Source organism: Mus caroli, chromosome 5 (assembly GCF_900094665.2).
Source record: "Mus caroli chromosome 5, CAROLI_EIJ_v1.1, whole genome shotgun sequence".
Taxonomy (NCBI): Eukaryota; Metazoa; Chordata; class Mammalia; order Rodentia; family Muridae; genus Mus; species Mus caroli.
Window position 1 is genome coordinate 115,795,970 of NC_034574.1, and position 24,870 is coordinate 115,820,839.

General features: G+C 47.2%; 2 protein-coding genes across 6 annotated transcripts in view; both read right to left on the reverse strand.

Annotated features, from left to right (window-relative positions):
- The window catches only part of Camkk2 (calcium/calmodulin dependent protein kinase kinase 2), a 50,534-nt gene extending 47,823 nt beyond the window's left edge, over positions 1–2,711 (reverse strand). For 2 of the 4 annotated variants that reach the window (XM_021162228.1, XM_029477260.1), the window contains exon 1: positions 2,563–2,711. The gene's annotated coding sequence lies outside the window, so the exon portion shown is untranslated. The remainder of the gene's footprint in view (positions 1–2,562) is intronic. The other 2 variants (XM_021162227.2, XM_029477259.1) reach the window with 1 other exon arrangement.
- Positions 2,712–10,156: 7,445 nt separating this feature from the next.
- Anapc5 (anaphase promoting complex subunit 5) overlaps positions 10,157–24,870 on the reverse strand; it is a 33,519-nt gene continuing 18,805 nt past the window's right edge. The window contains exons 9-17 of one of the 2 annotated variants that reach the window (XM_021161783.1): positions 24,551–24,640; positions 22,870–23,012; positions 21,702–21,837; positions 16,894–16,968; positions 15,933–16,054; positions 14,291–14,398; positions 14,071–14,218; positions 10,741–10,903; positions 10,157–10,455 (exon numbers count right to left, since the gene is read on the reverse strand). In XM_021161783.1, coding sequence (XP_021017442.1) covers positions 10,244–10,455; positions 10,741–10,903; positions 14,071–14,218; positions 14,291–14,398; positions 15,933–16,054; positions 16,894–16,968; positions 21,702–21,837; positions 22,870–23,012; positions 24,551–24,640 — 1,197 coding nt within the window. In that variant the 3' untranslated portion in view covers positions 10,157–10,243. Of the gene's footprint in view, positions 10,456–10,740; positions 10,904–14,070; positions 14,219–14,290; positions 14,399–15,932; positions 16,055–16,893; positions 16,969–21,701; positions 21,838–22,869; positions 23,052–24,550; positions 24,641–24,870 lie in introns of both variants that reach the window. The other variant, XM_021161782.1, reaches the window with a different exon arrangement.

Consider the following 24,870-nt stretch of genomic DNA (forward strand, 5'->3'; position numbering starts at 1 on the left):
TCCTAAATGCCACCTGGGGGGGGGACTTCACCTCAATTTTGTTTTTTTGTTTTGTTTTTTTAAAGAACGGGAGAATGGAGTTTGGTGGCAGAGGGCTTGCTAGCAAAGTGCACCAGGCAAGCGCTCTATCAACTGAGCCATATCTCCAGTCTGAGATGTCTTGGAGAATCAGAGAAAGAGAAACCTCTAACTCCCTCAGCTTCTGAGGAACAAGGCTAGGTGTGCTCAGATCAGACTGCAGCCTGAGAGCCACCTTGGGACTCTCTTGCCCACGAGTCCAAGGACTCGAACTCAGAGGAGCAACGTGCGTGACACAGCGCAAGTACAGATTCCCAGGATGGTGGAAAGAAAGCAGCCCTAGCCACTGTCCACAGCCAATCACAAAGTCCTTCCACCCAGTCCCTCAACTTTTCAGCCCATCTCTGAAGGCTCGGCATAACTGACACCTCCTCCAGGGAGCCGCTGGGGTTTACTCCCATCAGAACAGATTTCTCCAGAAATAGCACCCCATGGCTCGATCTCTCTCTCTCTCTCTCTCTCTCTCTCTCTCTCTCTCTCTCTCTCTCTCTCTCTCTCTCTCTCTCTTCCCCAGCACTTGAGGCTCACAGCATTTCTCAGCATCTCCCTCCTGGCATTTGAGGTAGGGACATTCTTACAGGACATTTGGCATTCCCTAGCTCCTGCCCACTAAACACCAAGAGCGCTTAGTCTCATTTTGACAAGCCAAAAGTCACCTCCCACGTGTTTCCAAATGCTCACCAGGAGGGGTGGGACCGTCCTCTGAGAAATACTGCGTAGTTATTAGCCCACCAGCAACTGCAGGGAAAGCCAAGCCTGAGTCCTGCTGGGACAGCAGCATCTCTGTGTCCTCATACACAGCCTAGCAAACAGGCCTGGGCTACCTACCCCCAAGAAGGCAAGGGAAGCCTGGCAATGTCTGTGTGATCCTGGCTAAGTTAACTAACCTCTCTGAGCCATTCAATACTAGGCACTTTAATCTCCTATTCTCAACCACGGTGACCAAAAACTCCCCACCACAAAGGATTTGGGTTAGCATCAAATGAGATGACCCAGGCAAGATAAAGTTATTTGCCACACACCAAGAACTCAATGAATGTTAATGAGGGGGTGGGAGTGTAAGCTCACTGGTTAAGGGTGGGCTTAGCCTACTGCTGGCACTGGGTTCTATCCCCGGCATGGATGAAAAATGTAATTACTGTTATCCAAGGTAGGGGCTCATCCAAGGTAGGGGCTCATCATATGATGGATATGACGGGGTTTTCTTTTGTTTTTGTGTTTTTGTTTTTTGGGGTTTGGTTTTTTTTTTTTTTGGTTTTTCGAGACAGGGTTTCTCTGTGTAGCCCTGGCTGTCCTGGAACTCACTTTGTAGACCAGGGTGGCCTCGAACTCAGAAATACACCTGCCTCTGCCTCCCAAGTGCTGGGATTAAAAACGTGTGCCACCACTGCCCGGCATATGACGGTTTTGATGAAGTGGTGTAACAGCAGTAGAGTGTACAGGAGGGGGATCGGGCAAACTGAAGCTGCTTCCGTACACTGATAACACGATCTATTCTGAAACTGCAGTTTCTGTGGGCTTGGGAACAGCGGCAGCCCCTGCCACTTCCAAAGAACAAAGGAGCTGTGGGGAGGCAGAGCAATCCTCCTCTAGGTCCTGTGGGGGCAGAGTCAGGAGGAGGAGTAAAAGACATCATTAATGCCCTAGGGCACCTGAAGTTTCTACTCCAGGACTGGGGGAACATCACAGAGGAGGCTGAGGAAGGTAAAAGTTGCATCTAGGGTAATGAATGCGGAGCATGACCCACCCACCCCCAGATCAGGAGGCTGTTTGCCCATGGCACCTGAGATGTCCTCCACCCCCTGCTCCATCCCCCTGCAAAGTGCCACCTCTTCCTCTCCAAGTGAGAGCAGCCGGGAAGGAGGCTGACAGAGCTGTGAAAACACCCCGTTTCCCAAACTGGGCATTCAGGGGGTGGGGAGAACCCTGGCATAGCCCCGGTGATAGCAGGGCACCACCACCCCAGGGCTGTGCCAGAGGGAGCCGGCAGGCACTCTTTATGCACCGCGCGCTGCAGCCCAGAGGTAAATTTAGGTCAAAAGGATCAAGTCGGCCTGTGAGGTCGGGGTGATCAGAGGGCAGACTCAGGTCCAAGCCCCTAGGACCAGGGTCCTCCCCGTGCCTGGCAGCCTGCGGAGGTGGGACGCTCCCGCGCGCTCAGGTTCCGCACCTGTCAAGCGCCAGGGGTGGCCTAGGCCATCGCCGGGATCCGGGACCGCCCCGGCCGGCGGACCTCGGTGCGGAACTCCAGGCCGGCTCCTGCCGCCGGACCCCGAGCGCCGCCCGGCTCCGGAGGCCGGGGGGGAAAGGGAACGCAGCCCTCCACGTGGCGGGGCGCGGGGCGGCGCACGTGGGGTCCCCTCGGGGCCCGCCTCTGGGCTGTGTCTGCCGGCCCCCGCGCGCGTCCGGGACCCGGAGACCCACAGGGAGGTTGCGTCCCTCCCCCACCCCCGACTCAGCCCGGCCCGCCTCGGGCCAGCTCACCTGGGCTCCGCGCCGCCGCCTCCCGCGCTCTGCGCCCCCGGCTCGGCTTGGCTCGGCTTGACTCGGTCCGGTTCGGCTCTCCACGGGAGGAGCCGCCCGGGCTTCGGCTCGCGCGCGGCGCGGCGGCGCCTCGGGCTCCGTGCTGATTGGCCAAGGACCCGGCGTGGAGCGCGCGTGCCCGCCGCAGCCTCGGCCGCGCGCGCCGGGTCCCGCGGAGACTTAAGTAGCGGCGGGGCGGAGGCGAGGTGGTGGTGGAGGGGGGGTGCGGGGGAAGGAGGCAACCGGCGACAGGAAGCGAGGCCCGGCTCGCGCAGGGGCGCACAGGCCGCAAGTTTGGGAGTGGGTCTCGGTTCCTGCCAGATGCTCCACGCCGCTTTGTTCCTGAGCGTGGAGAAGTTCCCCCAAAGGCGACCGGGGAAAACCCAGGAGCCGTCTGGCGGTTCCCTCCCTGGATTTTGGGGCAACGCCCATTATGGGGAAACCCTTTCCGCAGCCGCCTCCCCTCTGACCACTGCTGCAGACTCGCCCAAAAATGCATCACTCACTCTGAACAGCCCAGCGAAGTTCTAGGTCTCCCCACAAGACTGACCAAACATTCTTCCCCTTTTTGACGGTTTACTTTGCTGGAGCCTTAAAATATTTAGTCTCCCAGTTGGGTAACAACGGAGGAAAAAAAGGGTATTTCAAGGGCTCGCTCACCCGGTGGCCTTGGATGTGGGGGGCCAGTGAACTCAGACTCGGATGTTCACCAGTGGCTGTCTGCATGCATGTTTCTGCCGGCAGCCAAAAGGGTTGAGATGTCAAATTCACTAAGGATTCAAAGCTCTTTGTCAACTGGGTCGATTTTCAACCCTTAATAAATTATTGCCATATTTCTAGGCTGGGCACTCACAAACAGTTCCCAGGACCAGACAAATAAACTCAATGAGCGTTCTAATGAGATGACCAGCTCTGATACTGCTCAACGCTCTTCCATTTATTTGTTAGTAGTAGCAACTGGAGCGAGACGAAATGGAATAGTACACAATAGTTAAAAGGACTGTTAGATCTATTTGTACCCCCACAGGAAAAGGAAAACAAAAACATGTAGCGTAAGACAGCAAGCTGCAGGAGACAGTATCATGCACAGTTTGCGTGTTTTTTTAAGCCCCACTCTTGACTGACTTCCTGAGGAGACATGAACAAATGTCTATTCACCCAAAATAGGGCGCCGACAACAGATCAAAAACATCCAAGCCAAGCTTGGTGAACCAATGGGTTTATTGGGTTTACTCATCTCCAGCATGGACGGTGACCTGCCAGAAGGAGTGTCTCCTTCGTTTACCTGCCCCTTTATATTCTCTAGCATCTCCGGGGGCCAGATGCTGTTGGAGGTCTGCACAAGAGGAGAGGCGGGAGCAACTGTAATCTCAGGTGAGGGTCTAATGACTCTCTCCCCATTTCTTCCCTAGAGGGTGGATAATAGCCTCTCTCCAGTAAGGGACTGGTGCAGAGGCAAGCACAGATGCTCTGATTTCAAGAGGGACATGTTCTATGACCTCCACACGGTGTATGCTTATGGACACAAGCTTGTGCGAATGTCAAAGAGAATGGGTTCATGTTAGATTCATGATGGTCTGACATCAAGACGGAAGTAGGCAGCTAGAGGGGTAGCTCAGAGGTAGAGAACTTAACAGTAAGGAAACCGGCTGGATAGCCCGGCGTGGGAGCGCACGCCTTTAATCCCAGCACTCCGGAGGCAGAGGCAGGCGGATTTCTGAGTTCGAGGCCAGCCTGGTCTACAGAGTGAGTTCCAGGACAGCCAGGATATACAGCTATACAGAGAAAACCTGTCTTGAATGACCCCCCCCCCAAAAAAAGGAAGCGGGCTGGAGAGATGGCTCCGTAGTTAAGAGCACCAGCTGCTCTTGCAAAGGATCTAGGTTCATTCCCAGCATCCACGTGATGGGTCACAACCTCTGGAACCCCAGTTCCAGGGGATCTGAAGCCCTCTTCTGGCCTCCTCAGGCAGAGCATGCATGTGGTTCGCAGACATGCATTAAGGAAAAACGCCCATACACATGGAATAAAAATAAAGGAAGATGGGTCGGGTATGGTGGCACTTTTAACCCCGGTATTTGGGAGGCATGGGGCAGGAGGATCTCCATGAGTTCAAGGTCAGCCTGGTCTACATAGGAAGTTCCAGGTCTATATAGACCCTGCTTCCAAAAAGACAAAACAATAATGATAGATAAATAAAGGAAGGAATTGAGGGCAGAGAATGGGCAGGGAGTATAGGAAGATAACATAGCTGTTTTATTTCCTCTATAAATGGTTGTAAAATAGATTGCAAAAATAGTCGATGCTGAATAATGGGTACATAGTTCTGTATTTTTCTGTATTGTAGACCCCTCCCCAGCCCCAAATTTATAGTAGGGTAAGTAGGCAGGGTGGGACTTTGGGGTCATGAAATGTGGCACTTGTTGGCCACATTTCAGGCTCCATCCCATGCTCTCTACAGAGAGATCACAGGCGACCTCACCATTTAGCAACCACAGACAATAGTGAATAGATGGATGTAGCAGTGTCCCAATAAAACTTTATTTATAAACACCACAGGGTGATTTTCATGCAATTGTCCAGTGTGTTGCCATTTAGGAGGGCACTCCATGAAGCAGTTTCTCTGAGGTCATCATCCATAACGGGGGAGGGGTACTTTGAAGTGATGAAGCTATTCAGAGGTCATTCATGTTCCTCTAAGGAAATCCAATAAACTCATTGTTTCAGGCCATTTAAAAAAAAAAAAAAAAAAAAAAGGATGGGTTTTGGGGGTTGGGCAACTGCTTTCCTAAGGTAACTAAGAGGTCCTGGTTTTCTTTCCTGTTAAAACCTATCATTTCAGGCCAGGCGTGGTGGCCACGCCTTTAATCCCCCAGGAGGCAGAGGCAGGTGGATTTCTGAGTTCGAGGCCAGCCTGGTCTACAAAGTGAGTTCCAGGACAGTCAGAGCTATACAGAGAAACCCTGTCTCAAAAAACCAAAAAACAAAAACAAAAAACAAACAAAAAAAAACAACCCTATAATTTCCTTGTTAAAATTTATAATTCTATATGAGTATGTCATGTTATACTAAATTGCCCACGGTTTTATTATAACACTGTAGATAACAGGCAGAAACCCAGTATAAAGTTAAAAGCTAACGAAATGTTTAAAATGCTGGAAAGATGACTGGACAGTGACAAGTACTCAGAGGACCCGGGTTCGATTCTGAGTACCCACATGATAGCTCACAACCACCTTGACTCCCTCTTCTGACCTCTGTGAGCTCTTGGATTATTTGATGGTCAGCCAACTTTTGGTCTTGATTTTCTTTCTTCACTTAAGTTGTTCTGTGGTGGTGGGGGGGAAATCAAACCAAGGGCCTTGCATTTGCTGGATAAACATTTCCCTGCTAAGCTAAAGGAGCTGAGTCTGACTCGCTGGTGGGTTTTTGCTTTAAATTCCTGGGGTCTGGCCAGGCACCACACCCAAGACATTTGCATAGCTCAGCATCAAGGTGGAAAGGCAATAACTCTGGGCTGAGATGGACTTGCTTCCAGTCCCTCGAACCCACTAATTACGTGTAATTATCTGCAAGCTTGGGCCATCTCTCCCAGTTTGGCTTCATCAGCTATCAGATACCGATAATAACATGACGAAGCTCATAGACTTGCCCCACGGATTCAACAGGAGGATGTGTGTGAAGACATTAGCTCAGTGCCTAGTCCCCAAGTGTTCACTGAAGCTAACTCCCGATATACTTAGCACGGTGCTAAAAATCCCATCAATTTATGTGCCTTTCTTATTAAAGCAAATTAGAACAAAGTGCAGAACACTATAATTGCCTGTCACTGCCATTCAGCTCCTCTTGTGCTAGGAGCCATCCCACACAAATAAACCAATTCCTTCTCAGAGATAAGAAAACAAGAGTTAGTGTTGCATTTTTAACTCCCCCCACCCCCTTCCAAGATCGCTAGAAAATCCTATTCTAGGCAATGGATCTTGTTGTCCTGACAACACAGATGGCCAGGAAAATAAGTAAACATGACATCTGAGTCTTTTTTTTTTTTTTTTAAGGAAAACTTAAACCCTGTGGAGGAGGCAAGGCGTAGAAATCTAAGACTTTATCATTTTCTCCCCCACGTGGATGGCTTCACAACATCTGTCCTTCCAAGGCTCCGCCCCACCTTCCTGAGCTAGCCTGCGTGCCACTCACGTTGTTCCCGGGAATGTTCTGTTGCATAGGCTCGAGTATCTAGAACAAAAGGATGGGGGGGTTCATATCACCAATGAACTTGATTCAGCGGGTTCTTTCTCTTCAACAGAGCAGCAGCTAAAAAGAGGCCTTGAGAAGCTACCTTGTACGGCAGCGACAGCGAGATGAATAGCTTTCTAAGTCCTCAATACAAGCAGCATCGTAAAAGGTGTCAGGAAGGGTTTGCAAGAGGGCTCTTCATCTGTCTCTGCAAACATTTGCAAAAAGAAAAACATCAGGACACGACTGACTACTCAAAACAAGTAGGAAAAGTCCAGGCATACAGGTGAAGACAAAGATGGCCTGCAGAGAGAGGAAGGCTTTCATGCCAGGGACTGAATCGTTTTTTCTGGTCCTTACCACTGACAGGGATGGCTCAGGCCACGAGGTCAGGGCTCAGTTTCATCATTGGTAAAAGGAGGAGAGCACCATGCGTAAAGATGATGTGAAAGTTCTTAGTGGTGTCTAGCACATGATGAATGGTATTATTACTCAACAAATAGTAAGTGCTCACAAAAACATCCCGGGACCTTTCTAAAGAGTGGGATCTGGGTAACGCTGAAATCATCAGGATCCCAAGTCTACAACCTGCTAGTTATAAGACCTCGGGCAAGGAACTTCACCTCTCTCTGTCCCAGGACCATCTGTTAAACTGAATTAACACTATTGCCTAGTCTTTAAGACTGTTCTCAAGATGAAATATAGGGTTGGTTTAAAAACAATTTTTTTTTTAATTCGTGTCTGTGTCACATGTGTACAGGGGCCTAAAGGACCCTTGTCTCTCCCAGAGCTATATAGTTAAATGCTATGTAGTTAAATGCAATTGTGAGCTACCCAATGTGGGGGTGCCAGGAAGTGAACTTGAGTCCTCTGGAAGTGCAAGTGCCCTTGACCACTGAGCCATCCCTCTAACTCCAGAAATGTGACTATTTGGGTAAAGAGCTCACAACAGCCCATTCTGTAAATTTTAGCTATCCGCACCCAGGTCAGGAAACATGCCAGGAGATCTCTGAGGATAATTTCTGAAGGCCGCTGGGATAGCGGACCCAAATGCTTGATGACTACAAAGCTCTCTATTCCTTTCTCACCAGACCAGTCAGCTATCACCCAGATAGTTGTGTCTGGGGTTACTCTTGATATTTCCACTTTCCATCCGTTGGCGCTGTCAAGATGTATCAGAACTGACTGGAATTTGTAGGGCCATATGAAAAATAAAAATGAGAGGTTTCTGGCATATAATTTTCTGAGTGAGGTGCGTAAGGATCGGGGCTTAATCTCCAGCATCTCGGCTGGCCTAGAACTTATGGTGAGGACCAGACAGTGCTGGGGTTTAACGTTGGTGCACATGAATGGTAACAAGGACTGGTGGTGTGTGAGATGCTGGGTAACCTAGCACTGTCTCCACCCCTCCCCGCCCCCCAAGCAGGTATCAGCCAGCTGCAGTGACACAGACCTGTTTACAGAGGACTCCAGGGAGATTGAGGTAGGAAGATCCAAGTTTGAGGTCAGCCTGGGCTACAGTGTCTAAAAAGAAACAAAACATAAAGGAAAATAAATTCACTATGGAGTTTCCTGCTGGAAGAATTTTTTTTTTTAAGTATACAGTCATTATTGTGATTCCATCTCTACAAATACAGCTTCCACAGAAATTAAAGGAAAGATTTTTAAACATCAACACTCCAGTTCGTGTCTCTACTTCTATCGTGAGCCTGTCTCCAGAGCAGCTGTCTTTGGCCAGCAAACGCTCCCTGGCGGATGGAGTTGTTTTTCATTGCTTCAGAGAGAAACTGTTTCTCATTAGAAGGTTTAAATATAACAGAGAAAGAGCCAATGACAGAAGCTGCAAAATTTGGTTGGTTCCTTGTGGCTTTAGAAGAGCTGTTCTCGTGTAGGCTGCTTTGGCCCAGAAACATAGGCATTTGCCTGTGTGAAGGGGAAGAAATTCATGAACACACAAAGACAACTCACTCTGTTTAACTGTAGGGTTGAGATACGCAAATGAATGTTTAACAACGCCTCTAGACCCCCTCCACGCTTCTTTTCCTTTCCCTTATAATCACCTCCATGTTTACATACAGAAAAGTACATGTATGCAAAAGAGATACACACACAAAAAAAAAAAAACAAGAAAATTTGCTATTGTTAATACCACAAAATAAAGTCACTGTCTCCTTTTTTATCTCCAGTTATGTGCTGTGAACAAGCACACACAAGGACTGTGTGTGACACAGAGTGACAGCAGGGTAAGATACGGAAGTTACAGAAGTAAACCTAAGACTCGTGAAAGCATGTGGTGTTAGAGGAGGGTGGGTGGGACTGGCACTATAGCTCGGTGGATGGGCACTTGCCTGGTATGTGCAAGGCCCTAGGTTGGATCCTTAGCACTAGAAGAAAACAAACAAAATCCACAACAAACCAGTAAACCTTTCTATTAGGGGTGTGAATGGCATGTGTCCCAACATGTGGTCCTGTGCACAGCAGTCAGAGAACAACTATGTGGACTCAGTTCTCTTCTCTTTTATATGGGTGCAGGGGATGGAACTTTCAATGTCCGATCTGTGTGAAACCTGACAATACATTTTTGCCAGCCCCAAACGCTTATTTTTTTTTTTAAATGCAGTTTTGTGGGTATACAGGTATGAGGGCTTATGTGCCTGTGTGCACATTTTGGGAGAGGGGAGGCAGAACAGAAGCTAGGTGTCTTCTATGACCCTCCATTTGTTGGAGTCTCTGGAGCCCGCTGATTCTGCTACTCCTGCTAGGCAGCTTGCATGAGCAATCTCACCTCTGCCTCCTGAGGGCTGGGGTAGTTGTCAGCCGACATGTCTCCCCTCACTTTTATGTAGGATCTGGAAATCCACACTTTGGTCCCCAACTTGCTGTCTCCCCAGCTCTCAAATCTTACTCTTTGAAACGGGATCTCACAGTGCAGCACTGGCTTGCCTTAACCTCTCTATGGAGACTAGACTGCTCTAAGAGAGCAGCCTGCCTCTACCTCTCCCAAGTGCTGGGATTAGAGCCCTGAGCCACCAACCCTCTGTAAGCAGATTTAAGAGGATGCACAGGTTTTATTTTTAAATAATTTATTTTAATTTTATGTACATCCGTGTTTTGACTGCTTTTATGTCTGCCTGAGGGTGTCAGACTCCCTGGAACAGGAGTTACAGACAGCTGTGAGCTGTCAAAAGGGTGCTAGGAATTGAACCCAGGTCCTTTGGAAGAACAGTTAGTGCTCTTAACTGCTGAGCCATCTCTCCAGCCCCTAGATACACAGTTCTTAACAAAGATACTGACAATTCAACCCAGAAAAATAAAAACCCACTTCAGACAAACTGATCAGAACAGTTTATTGACGAGATAGCATGTAATGACCACCCCCAAATACACAACATCAAGCAGGGACTCCTGGCTAGAGATGGTTAATCAAGGGCACCCCATGGGCGGGCAACTCCTGGTGTAGCTGCCGGAAGATCATGGCACAATGGTTCCTCTCCTGGGTCTTGCCAAGAGCGTGGTACAGCCTGGCCTGGAAGTAAGCAACATCCCTGATGCGCTCTCTGCAGTCGACTTTTGCAAAGTAGTTCTTGGCTTCACTGAGGTTCTGAATGGCAGCTTCCAGAGCTGACAATGGGGGTGGGGGAGGGAAATCCACAGTTAACATTTCAGTTTTCAAAACTTGCTATCTAGATTCAGCTAGTATATATTATGATATATACCATATATCAGATATTCTTATACTCTCTTTAAAATATGAAGAAGAGAAAAGCCCACCACACTATGGAAAGTTTTGTCTCACTTTTTTGTTTTAAAAGTTAAAACTAAAACGTAGACTGCAGGGCTGGTGAGCTGATTCAGCAGGCAAATGCAACCGACAGGCAAGCCCGGCATTCTCCACACAGCTCCTACCTTCCGCTTTCTTCACTGGGTCATAGGACGCTGCCGAAGCCACTTGGCACTTGGACACTAAGAACATGGCACGACCTTTGTCCAGGATAGCCCCATCAGCCAGGATGGGCTCGATAGCCATGTGGAGGAGGGTTAAGGCCTGTTCTGGGATTCCAAGGATGAGCTAAAAAGGAAACAGCAGATCACTGTACACACGCATGTCCTGTGCCCATTACCAAGATGGGCTTGTGTTCTGGGTATTTTCTCCACGACACAGGCTATCTCATCCTGCACAATACGTTCCCAGAGAATACACGTACAAAGCAGTATGACTTCAACAGATGCAGGAGAGAGTGGCCATTTGTGGTATGGAAAGCTTGGACTCGTATTGTTTTATTTGGGGTTGGGTTTGTTTTATTTATGACAAGGTTTACTATTGTAGCCTAGGCTGGACTGTAACTCACTATGTAGCCTAGGCTGGCCTCATATGTGCAGCAGTTCTCCAACCTCTATCTCTCAAGTGATGAGATCACAGGCATGCCCCGCCTAGCCCAGCCCTCAAGTCTGTCTTTACAGGCATGGTGGTGAAAGCCCGTGGGGGCTCTCACTTCCCAGTTCCATCCTCAACACCACAGGAAGAGAGAACTAGACAGTTAAAGTAATCTAAACATTATTGAGATGGATTGGTGATGCATACCTAGCCCCAGTGCATGGGAGGCTAAGTCAGGAGTGCCCTGTACTCGAGGGCACTCAATTCTACATTCTATAGAATAATGTACACATTCTACATAACATGGCACTATTGATAAAAGAACAAATATATGGGCAATTAATAGAACTCAGAGTCCAAGAGTCACTGGACACAGCTGGCACAAACTGGTTTTCTCAGAGGTGCCAACATTGTTTAGCAGGAGAAAAGGTTGGTTTGTCTTTGAGACAGGGTTTCTCTGTGAAACCCTGGCTGTCCTGAAACTCACTCTGTAGACCAGGCTGGCCTCGAACTCAAGAGATTTGCCTGCCTCTTGCCTCCCAAGTGCTGGCCTGAAAGAAGTCTTTCCAATAAATTTCAATAAACAGTGCTGGGATGACTGATTTGACAAAGGAAACAATGAAATCTGTATAAAAAATCAACTCAAGATAATTCAAAGCCCTGGGCTGGAACAATGGCTGAACTCGCAATGCCAGCCATGCTAGCGTGAGGACTGAGTTTGATCTTAGAGCCCCTCCTAAACTCCTGGGTCTAACCCAGCACTCAGGAGGCAGGAAGGGGATAACTGGTTGCCAGCCTGCCTGACTCGGTGAGCTCTGGGTCAGTGAGAGGCTCAACCTCAGGATCTCTGACCTCCACAGACACACACGTGCACAAGCACACATACACACATACACATAAACACAGACACATTATGTACACACATAAATGTCAAAGACCTAAATCTAAGTGCTAAAACTGTGTGACATTTGTAGAAAACTAAGAAAGTCTTTATGATCTTAGATGTGGCAATCACTTCTTTGATTAGCAATTCAATACCAAAAGCACAAGAAACAAAGAAAATGGCTACATACGAGATCCTATCTCACAAAGAAAAATGGCTAAAACTGAATTTATCAAAATTAAAAAATATTAATCAACATGATCAAGAAGATACATCTCGTGACTAGAAGAAAATGTTTGGTACAGGCTTGCAGCACAGCTCTCTAAAGGTGGAGATCAGTTTAAAGCCATCCTGCGCCCCATTTCAAAACCAACCAAACAAACAAACAAAAACTCAACAAAACAAAAGTCAACATCAAAATTAAACACAGCCTCGCCGGCTTTGGTGATGAACACCTGTTATCCTTGCACTACAGAGAAAAGACTGGAGGACTCTCCAAGTTTGAGGCCAGCCTGGTCTATATAGTTAAGTTAGTCCCCAGGTACACATGGTATACAGGAAGACCCTGTCTCAAGGTGGGGTGGAGGAAGCCAGGTTTTGTGACACAAATAGCTTATAACCCTAGCATTTAGGATGCAGAGGCAGGATCCCAAGTGTAGGCCAGCCTGGACTACATAACCAGACCTTATATAAACAACAAACAAATGAACAAAACAATAAAAATTAGAAATGATGAAAGAGGGCTAGAGAGGTTAAGAGTCATGGAGAAGCTATAAAGAACCCGAGTTCAGTTCCCAGCACTCACCCCAGGTCCCAATGACCCAAACCCTCTTCTGAACTGAGGGCACTTGCACTCGCATGCACACTCTCACCTAACAAATACTGATGCTCAAAGTCACTGGTCACCAGAGACCAGAGACCAAAGCCACAATGAGCCTCCACTTCACACACATGCAGTATAGGAATGGAAACTACAAAATCCCAGAGAGCTGGCAAATTCATACTCAGACAATTCTGGTAATGTATTAATACATTATTACTCAGAACACAAGAATGACGAGTCCACTATGAACCATTTAGCAACGTTTATGCCATAAAAAGTTAAGCAGTTCCTAAAAGAAATTAAAATTAGCCGGGCGTGGTGGCACACGCCTTTAGTCCCAGCACTCGGGAGGCAGAGGCAGGCGGATTTCTGAGTTCGAGGCCAGCCTGGTCTACAAAGTGAGTTCCAGGACAGCCACAGCCAGGGCTATACAGAGAAACCCTGTCTCGAAAAACCAAAAAAAAAAAAAAAAAAAAAGAAATTAAAATTATCATATGATTCAACAGTTCCATTCTTAGATGTCTAAGAAAACCTGAAACAGGTATTCAGACAAAAATCTGCATATGAGGAAGCTGAGAAGATGGCTCAAAGGATCAGTGTGGAGTTTACCACACAAGACCAGAGGTTCACACCCCTAGAACCACATAAAAAGCCTAAGTGTGGTGACTGCCTGTGGGAAGCAGATGCTCGAGGTCTGTGGAGATGGCGCAGTTGTTAACATCCCTGCCATGCATGCAAACCACAGAACCTCAGTTTGATTCCCAAGCAAGCGCATAAAGAGCTGGACAGTGACAGGAGCCTGTAAGCCCTGTGATGGGCTTGCAAGAGACATGGGGATCATAGGGCTTGATGGTTAGAGTGGTTGGCCAGTCCACCCTAAAGGAAAGCACAGGTCCCGGTAGAGACTGTGTGTGTGTGTGTGTGTGTGTGTGTATACATATAAAATCTTATAATATGTCTTATAATATATATATATATAATATTATACACACACAGTGAGAGAAACTCAAAATAAGGTAGACAGCCTCCAAGGAATGGCAGTCAAGGCTGACTCTGGCTTCCATATGCACATACATGCACCCCATAAACATAACACACCCTCATCCCCACAGTCCCCCTTAGCGAGGGGGGTGGGGAACACCCACACTGGCTTACCTGGGCATAAGCCAAGTTGAGCACAGTTTCGGAGGCCAAGTACTGTAATCGGTATTCTTTGGAGAGGGCCAGAGCTTCCAGGAGCACAGGCATGGCGATGGTCGGGGACGAAGATCTCCAGTACAGCTCTGCCACTGATAGGAGGACGCTGAACAGAGAGGAGGGTGGGATGAGAAGGCCCGCCTTCCAGCCCCGGTGGCACCCCCGACAGACTGCTTACCTGATGACCATTTCTGTGTTCTTTAACTTCTGACAGTACGACAGTAACTTCTGCAAAAGCTTGTGTGCCTCTGTCATTTGGTTCTGAGCTTGCAGTACGACTGCTTTCCTGAAACAATCAAAACAAACAGTAATGGTTACACAGAGGTCTGCAAGCCTTTCAACTGTAGCCATTTGGGATCAAGGATTTATCTCCTCAGCATGACTGCTAACTTCTAAATTAGAGAAAATAAACAAAAAGCCTAGAGAGATGGCCCAGCAGTTAAGAGCACGGTGGTCTGCTCTTCTAGAGGTCCTGAGTTCAAATCCCAGCAACCACTTGGTGGCTCACAATCACCTGTAATGAGATCTGATGCCCTCTTCTGGGGTGTCTGAGGGCAGCTACAGTGTACTCATATACTCATATAAATCTTTGAAAGAGAGAGAGAAAGAGAGAAAGAAAGGACTATCAATTATCTATTTTCTTATTTCCTAAACAGAAAACAACAACAAATCACACCCTTGACTTTTTCAACTAAAGCTGAAAGTAAATTATTAATTAATACACAAATGAAAGTATAGCAAATATAAAACTATTAAAAATTATTTTGACTGAGTTTGAGGCCAACACGGTCTACAGAATGAGTTTCAAGGCAGCCAATGCTACTCAGAGAAACCCTGTCTTGAAAAACCAAAAGAAAGTGCTAGAGATATGGCTCAGTGGTTAAGAGCACCAACTGCTCTTCCGAAGGTCCTGAGTTCAAATCCCAGCAACCACATGGTGGCTCACAACCACCTTTAATGAGATCTGACGCCCTCTTTTGGTGCATCTGAAGACAGTTACAGTGTACTTAGATATAAAATCTTAAAAAAAAAAAGAAAAAGAAAAAATACGGTGGGGGTGGGGGGGGGGGAAGGTGGCTCAGCAGTTAAAAGCTCTGGTTGCTCAGTTCCAGGCACCCACACCATCCAGAACCCAGTTACAAAGGCTCTCACACCCTCTTCTGACCTTCAATGGTACTAAGCACTCACATGATGCATACACATATATTCAGGCAAAACACTGACACACAGAAAATCAAGGTAACTAATTAGCGTTAAAGCACCTGACACTATGTCTGACGACCTGAATGTGGATCCCCAGAGCACATGCAAAGCTGGATGGCAGCACAGCATCTGCAATCCTAGCAGAGAGATGGGAGAAGGGGAGTCTGCAAGAACTCGAGGCCAGCTGGCCTGACCTGAGCAGAGGTGAACAAGCACAGGTGACCGCCACACACACCACACACACACACACACACACACACACACACACACACGAACCTTGTTTGTTTATTTATTTTTGTTTTTTTCTTTTCTTTTCTTCCCCCACCAGACAGGGTTTCTCTGTATAGCCCTGGTTGTCCTGGAACTCACTTTGTAGACCAGGCTGGCCTCGAACTCAGAAATCCGCCTGTCTCTGCCTCCCGAGTGCTGGGATTACAGGCATGAGCCACCACTGCCCAGGGAGATCTTAGTTTATATTTATTTGTTTCTCTGTTCGAGACAGGGTGTCTCTTGCAGCGCTGGCTGTCCTGGAACTCACTCTGTAGACCAGGCTGGCCTCAGACTGCCTGCCTGCCTCTGCCTCTTGTTTTGTGCTGGCAGCTGTCCAGGGCTCTTACCTGTATACACCTTCTATGCCATTAAGCGCTGTGATTCCTGTAACAAGTGAATCAGCCAAATGGAATTTGCCATCATTCATTGCTCTGTCAAACTGTATTTTTTGATCACACAGCATCCATAACTAAAGAAAAATTAAATACAAAAAAAATTCACATTATTGTTGCAAAATCCTTACAATTCACATATATGTTGGAGGTTATTTATTGATTTATTTAATGCTACAAGCAATTTGCTTTTTTGCAAAAAGCAAAGAGAAGCCCACATTTGGTGGTGGCAAACATTTATAATTCCAGCACTTGGGAAACTGAGGTAGGAGGATCAAGGGTCCAAGGCCATTTCGAAGAACAAACACAAAACACAAAGCAGCTCCAAGCCCACCTTCCAGCTCACACTGTACTTTACCCTGATGGTCTTCAATTCTCTGTCCATTCTTGTCAAATCCTATTTCCCTCCTGTTTTCCATACTAAGCATTCACCTTGTTGCCTGCCATTCCCATTCACGATTCCCAAACTTTTCTAATACTCACCCTTAAACATCATACGGAAGGAGGCTGGGTTTGGTTTCTAATTTGGAGACAGGGTCTCAGGTATTGCAGGCTAGCCTCAAATGTTCCATACAGTCCAGTATGAGTCTGAACTTTCGAAAGATTTATTTTTGCCAGGTAGTGGTGTACCAAACACTCGGTAGGCAGTCAGGTGTGTGTGTGTGTGTGTGTGTGTGTGTGTGTGTGTGTGTGTGGTACTGAGGATTAGACTCAGGACCTGTGGATGCTCACTAAGCTTACATCCCTCCCCAGCTATGATTTTGAATTTTTGGTCATCCATCCTCAATACTGCGATTACAGGCAGCTAGGGACGAACTCAAGCTTTATGCTTGCTGGGCAAGCACTACCTTCTGCTTGTGTAGCTATCTTGTGATACAACTGATCGTGCTGTACGAGCAGGAGAAAGGCAGCCTACCTGGGCGTGCTGACTGTTGGGTGGAAATCGGTCCTTCAAGTGCTTTAATACTTCACCAGCAGCCGCAAAACAGCCCTAGGACGGAAAGGCATGGTCTCATTGGCATACCAGTTCTGACAATATACCCGCTCACACACCTAGGAGGTTCACGTGACCTCCCTGTTCTTCCTTAGTGAGCTAGTGAAGATTTTTTAAAATCACCCGGGCATGGTGGCGCACGCCTTTAATCCCAGCACTCGGGAGGCAGAGGCAGGCAGATTTCTGAGTTTGAGGCCAGCCTGATCTACAAAGTGAGTTCCAGGACAGCCAGGGCTACACAGAGAAACCCTGTCTCAAAAAACCAAACCAAAAACAAGAAAAAAACTTTTTTCATGTTAAAATATGAACTTTAATCATAACAATGTTCTGAAAATAGTTATCATCACCCTCTGTACTCAATTTGGACAGATATATACAGCCATGATATACACATGTATGTATACATGATGTGTACCACAGAACAGAAACGTTCAAGAAATGTTTATACTTGGCCTCACAGTTAAGAAGCCAAGGTTTCGCTGGGCAGTGGTGGTGCATACCTTTAATCCTAGCACTTGGGAGGCAGAGGCAGGTGGATTTCTGAGTTTGAGGCCAGCCTGGTCTACAGAGTGAGTTCCAGGATAGCCAGGGCTACACAGAGAAACCCTGTGTAGAGAAGCCAAGGTTTCACTGTAGCCTAGCCTAGCCTAGAAGGCAAGGCACAGCTAAGCCTGGCAGAACTCCCCATTCCTCCATCTCCCAGGTACTGAGCCTGCAGGTGCCTGTCCTGTGCCTGGCTGAGAAACTGTGCTGAATTATACAGAGAAGCAAAGTTCTTTCTAGGAGAAAAAAAAAAAAAAAAAAAAAACCTTAAATAAGACAAAATTACAGCAGCTCTCGTGGCTCATGGCTGCACCATCAGCACTTAGGAGGCAGAGGAGACAACAGTTGTGAGTTATAAGTCAGCTTATTCTACCTGCTGAGCTCCAGAGCAGCCGGGGTCACAAACTTACACAGTAATACTCATCCAAACAAAATAAAACAAAAGCACGCACAGTTGCTTGTAATCCTTCTCAAAGAGAATCTCAGATATGTTTGACACATCTTCCAAGACTCTTTGATGCTCATAAATATAAAAATATAGAGGTTCCAAAAATAGCTATACATATTATTTTCTTGTAAAATATGTGTAACACTGTAACTGCATGATTAAAATTCTATAAGTCATGGAGTTTTCTTTTTGTTTTTTGACAGGATATCACTATTTGCCAACCTCTTCTCCTCATAAATGCTGGGATTAAAGGTGCACTCCATCTCATCAGGCAAAATAAATTTTTGAGTGATTTAAATTTTCCAGTATTAATATAACTCTATTATTAGCATACCTTATAAGGTAGATAAACTGATACATCAAAATAACCTGGGCTGGAGAGATGGCTCAGAGGTTAAGAGCACTGACTGCTCTTCCAAAGGTCCTGAGTTCAATTCCCAGCAACCACATGGTGGCTCACAACCATTCGTAATGAGATCTGATGCCGCCTTCTGGAGTGTCTGAAAACGGCTACAGTGCACTCACATATAATAAACAAACAAACAATAACCTGTAGGCAGTCTGGTTGTCTCTAGTTAATTCTACTTTATAAAGTTGCACTAACCATTGGGGGAGGGGATATAGCTCTGCATACAGATGTGCACAGCTGTTCCCTCATAGGCAGAGACATGAAAGGGATTTTTTTAGGTCGTGAAAACTTTTGCCTCATTTCCTGGCTGAAACTATCTCACTGTCGTGATTTAGTCAGTGTGTGTACCCCTACATTTGTGTAGCTAGAGGACAATGTGCAGGTTAGAGGACAATGGTGCGGGGAGGGAAGAGCCAGTACCCTCCTTCTACCACATGAGCTCCCGGCTTGTCAGGCTTGGCACCAAGGCCTTTACCCAGTTAGCCATCGCGCTGACCCCACTGTCTTAAATTTAATTTCAACATGACTGAGTTTCTCTTCTCTGTTTTGGCATCCATGTTCTTCCATAAACCAACACGCGTGCCTTTCTTACAGACATGTTGTGGGGGGCTATCTTTTTAGCTAAGGCTTTTCTTTTTAATATATAATTTATGTCCATTGGTATTTTTTCCTGCATGCATGTCTGTGTGAGGGTGTCAGAAGCCCTGGAACTGGAGTTGTAGACAGGCGTGAGCTGCAAGGTAGGTGTTGGGAATTGAACCTGGATTCTCTGGAAGAGCAGCCAATACTCTTAACCACTAAGCTACCTCTCCAGTCCCTTAGTTAAAGCTTTTCAATTTTCTCTAATCATTCCATCAAGTGTGAACTATGCAGAACGATTGCACAATTAAGCTTTTATTTGAAGCAAAAACACTGAAAGACAACAGCAAATGATCATTTTGCTTCCATAATTTTTACAGCCAATCCTGTCCATTGTTTTCTTCTGTCAGAGAGCAAGGGCAGGACTGAGATGGGCTGTCCAAACTTCAGACTAAGTAAAGAGATTTTGTACATACACACTGCAGTCACTTCCCCTTGAGACTTAGAAGGGAATAGTACAGGAGGATCGTCGGTCAGTCAGTCAGGACAAGAAAGGGGCCGATAACCTTGGAGAAAGGGCTTAGTATGTCCTCTGCAGTTATGAATTTAATCCCAAGAAAATTAAGAAATGAAAAACTGGTTGTGGTAATGTGAGCTTGTAATCCCAGAACTAAAGAAACACAAAGAGGCGGATCCTCAGGGCTTGCTGGCCCAGGCCAGTGAGAAACCCTGTCTCAGAAGGCAATGTAGACAGCACCTACAGAATGACACCCATGGTGCCCTCTGGCCTCAGAGCTGGTTTAGAACTCTACCGTCCTACCTCTGCCTTCTGTGCTTACATACAGAATTGTGCTGAAATTTCTTTATCGTCTATCTTTTCTCCCGATACCATAGTTAAGTGGCACATTTAGTAAAGAGTTTGGGCCAGGCAGTAGTGGCATGTGCCTTTAATCCCAGTACTTGGGAGGCAGAGGCAGGCGGATTTGTGAGTTCGAGGCCAGCCTGGTCTACAGAGTGAGTTCCAGGACAGCCAGGACTACACAGAGAAACCCCGTCTGGAAAACCAAAACCAAAAACAACAACAACAAAAAAAGTTTGAGGAGCCCATGGGACACACACACACACACACTGCAGAGGAGGAGGGAACACATGAAGCTCTGGTGCCAAGAGGGAGGAAACAAACAAACAAACAAAAGGGTAACATGAGATTCCTAGAAGACAGCAGAGAGTAAATACAGATGGTTTGCCCTTTGCCCTGGGAAAAGATAAGAGGAACAAACACCTCAGGGAGCATAGGACGACAGCAGCCAATGGGGACACACAGGCCCCATCAGAGCCCAACCTTCCTGTGTTAGTCAGAGAGATCTTTACTGTAGATGGGGTCTACACCTAACAATGATGGAGACCACAGGGTGAGGAGAGGTACTGGGAGGAAGGAGCCTGGCCTAACCCGCAGCTTGCTCTGTGAGGAGAAGACTCAGTCTCCATAACTCTCTTCCAGGAGACCTTTGAGCTAAGGGGTCTCTGAGGCAGCATCAGGACTTTAGCTTCCTATGAAGAGAACTGTGTATAATTATGTGGGACAAAAGTCAAGGTCACGTCCAATCCTCACTGTTCTTTGGGCTGGAAACAGAACTGACATGTACTGGTAGATAGACACTTAAATCCCCTGGACCTCAGAATCTTTTTGTTGTTGTTGTTGTTGTGGCTGTTTTTCAAGACAGGGTTTCTCTGTATAGCCCTGGCTGTCCAGAAACTCACTCTGGGGCTGGTGAGATGGCTCAGTGGGTAAGAGTACCCTACTGCTCTTCCAAAGGTCCAGAGTTCAAATCCCAGCAACCACATGGTGGCTCACAACCATCCGTAACGAGATCTGTCGCCCTCTTCTGGTGTATCTGAAGACAGCTAGTGTACTTACATATAATAAATAAATAAATCTTTAAAAAAAAAAAAAGAAAGAAACTCACTCTGTAGACCAGGCTGGCCTCGAACTCAGAAATCCGCCTGCACTGCCTCCCAAGTGCTGGGACTAAAGGTGTGCGCTACCACTGCCCTGCCAGATTCTTATTCTATGGAGCAGGAATAAAAGACACTGAGCTCATGAGGCTACAAAGGATTCAGCAAGCTAACACACACAAAGCATCCAGCGCAGGCCTGGCTCAGAGCCACAAGAACAACGTTATCACCGTGCTGCCTGGATTAGCCAACTCTCCTCTCCACACACACACAAACATCTCTGCTGCATTAAGTTTCCATCTCCTTTAGTTTACCATTTGGTTGTTTTTGTGACAGGGTCTCTCCAGCCAGGATAGCCCTGGCTGTCTGGGACCTCACTATGTAGACCCGGCTGGCCTCGGGTGCACCACCATACCCAACCTATTCCGCTTCTTGAAAACCAGTAGCCAAGCTCATCTCATGTTCCCTTCACCGATGTCAAAACATCCAGTGTTTGACAAATGTGGCATATTCAAACTATCTCCATGGGGGATTTCATTCTTCAGCAACCTACACCAACCAGGCCCACTGAGACATACCCAGTGCTTTTCTCAAGCACGAGAGGAAGGAAATGGCAGAGCCCCAGTGCCCCAGAAGCACTTCAGGCCCCCATGTTCCACCCTGGAGGTGTGGCCACGCTGGGCCAACGAGAGCGCAGACCTCTGTAGAGACCATGGAGAACGGGCTTCCTTCCAAGCCGCTTTCCTCAGCAGTGCTGCCATAGCAACAGAGCACACACTAACACAACCGACCTACCTGTTCCGCATGGAGCTCTGCAAGATGGCAGAGAGCGACGGCAAAGGACTCAGTATTGTTCTGCTGCACACCCGCATTCAGCGACTCCAGGCTGTTCATGCTCAGCAACATCTGGGCTTGCTGCAGTGCCATGGTGCTGGGTGAGGAGAGGAGGGGACAGGTCCCCCTTTATAAAGGGAGCAGAATGAGGCTGACCCTGAGCCATGCCCTACAGTTATCCTCAGTGGAGAGGCAAGAAAATTAACCCTTGCGGCTCTGGATGTGTGGAAGCAACTCCTCCCCATGCCAGCTCTCCGGCCCTCAGGCCGAGGAGAGCAGAAGTATCCTGGGTATGCAGGCCCCAAGGAAATGCAGAGTAGCAACATAGCTGGGAGCACTTGGCACCCAGATCCCCACCCCCACCTCCCCACCCTCGATGTTCCCTGAGGTCACAGGATGCTAATTAGGTTTCACGGGTAAATTCAGACCCGATGCCATCCTGGCACCGGCTGCTCTGGCAATGCAGGCAGTGGCCAGTGTCGGCAGCTGTTTCAGAGCACACCGTGCCAAAAAATTATCTGAAATACAAAAACAAGACTGGTAAAGAGGCGCTCCCTTCATTACGGAATTCCTAGAAACAGCAGGTTGTCTAGGGGATGTGTGAAATTAAGACTGGGCTCCAGGGGAAAGTCTAGTTCAGAAGTTTACTTCCAAACTGCAGTGGCTGAGTGGAAAACAGACAGTGGCTGCAGCTGTCCAGAGAAGCAACCTTGTCTACACAAGCAGCTGTGTGGAGGGGCGCTGGACTTGCACAAGGAGGCCATGCAGCATGCGAACAGGAAGGGGGGCTCTTAGCTCAGGGTCAGGTGGTTGAGGTGTGAGTGCCAGCTGGTCACTGCTCAAGTATACCCATGAGCTAGAGATCAAATGTGCGAACCAGATGAGAGATCACCCACCGGTTGGTTAAACACAGAGCAGCCGGGGACAGTAAACTGTGAGCGTGGGGAAGACTTTGCTAAGTTCATGCAGACTACAAAATGTCTCCAGATGATGAAGCATCTTCTCCAACCCCCTCGGTGAACAAACTCCAAAGGGGGACAAGCTTGCACAGGACCATTTCCATAGTGCCTGCCTATCTCTCTAAAGGCTCCACACCTCCGTGGCTCTGGCAGTCTGCCTGGAGACCTACCTGCGGCCGTACAGCCTCCAGATGGCCGTTTTCTGTGCAATGCTGATATCGATAAGTTCTGACAGGCTGTGTTTCCAGTGCAGGAGGTCAGAGTCCTTTAGGGCATCCATCAGTTTGTTGGCCGTCTTCCCAGCAAAAGCTCTCTGTTGAACAAGGGACTGTATTCCCAGGGAGGCGAGGTACTAAGGGGACAGATATACCCACGACCCAAGATAGAGATTACATGACAGAATTTGTTTTGCTCTTCAGAAATGTGGTGGATTTCACATTTCAGCACATGCACAGTGACAGCTCTACTTAAAGAACCTATGACCTGACCTTAACCCTGACCCATGAGAGATGTGTTCCTGAAACGCTAGGGCTGAAAGAGAAGCAGAGGGTACATGGCAAAGAGCCAGGGCTTCAGCGTTAGGTAACCTGGACTTAGACACTGCCTCTGCTACTTACTGTGTGACTTAGGGCCAGTCACTTAGCTTCTTAGCTAAGCCTCAGCTTCCTCATCTGTAAAATGGGCATCAAACCTATCATAGAGAACCGTGGTAAGGATTACAATGAGATAATAGAGCAAACAGTGCTTGCATATTAGGTAACAGGACAAAAAGGGAAAGCCGCCTGTCATGAGCAACAAGTTCTCTTCTTAGCTTCTGTCTGGGATCCTCCTTGAGGGTAAGAAGCCCATCTAAACAGGCCGTTTAAATCCACAGCTAGAGTAGCTTTATCAGTCTATAAAGAGCCACTTCAATTCAGTCCATGTATGTTTCTTTCCTTTCCCAGAAGAAAGCACACAATAAACGCACAGACTGAACAAACACTACAGTAAGTTGTTCTCAATCTTGCTGCAAACTTCCAGAGAATGGGCCTAAGAGATCTTATGGTCTATGGTCACGGATTCAGCAGAGGCTGAGACAGAATAATGTTCTTCCAATAGCAGTCTACACCCCAAAGCCAGTCCTACTTTCTGCACACAGATCACGCCCTTTGCACGGCCTCTGTGTCACTGAAGTAACAACTCAGCCTTTTCCTGTCATGCAGAATGAGAGGAACAGGTCTTCCCGTCAGGCTTACTAGTTAAAACAAGGGTCAGCAAACTTTTTAGCAAGGGTGAGAGCAGATTTCATGTTGCAGGCCACACTTGGTCTCTGCTCAGTTGTGGCTGTTCTCCGGCTCCATCCATCTAAACATGTAAATGTTTTTTGGCTCAACAGCTGTATGCAGATGAACAGAGCACCAGACTTAACACACAAGCTGTAGTTTGCCAACCCCTGGTTTAACTTCAGCATTCCCAGGGCTGGGGATGTAGCTCAGTAGCACAGCACTTGCCTAGTGTGTGTGAGGTGCTGAGTTCTATCCCCAGTACTAGAAAAGAAGAAAAAAGCCATTTCTACAAATTGCCTAAGTGCAAATGTACTAAGTGTTGCTCAATAAATTAAACAAAGATCTCTTATCAAGTCGATAAGTGGAGCTCTCACAGATGTTATTAGGACAAAGGGAATAGAGAGAAACCTACCCAACAGAATTTAGTGGTGTGATTTATAATTAAAGTCAGAAAACAACCAACAACGAGACCACATGTAGGAATGCCCACTCTAAGTCTCGCCGGTTCATGACAAAGGTGGGCAGAAGAAGAGACAAAGGCTCAACACCACTAATTGTAACAATCTCACAGAAAGATGAGCCTTACCGGTAACCCAAAATGTACTGCTTTCTTCACAGAGTGCTCCAGCAGAACATAGCTATCGGCTCTCTTCTGCCCCAGCACATAAAGCCAGCTCTGGCAAGAGAGAACCATCAAAGGTGTCATAACAATGGCAACGGCGGATCTCAGTGAAATATCAATGTGGACATAAGGAAGGATTTTAAAGGGACAAGATAAACCCTCTATAATACTGTGCTATGAGTTTTGAGTGTAAATGAAACCCCTTAGGCATATTAAAAGCTTTATCGAAGCCAGACTGAGATAAACAAGCAATTGGTCGGCATTCTCTGACAGCCCTGAGTGGT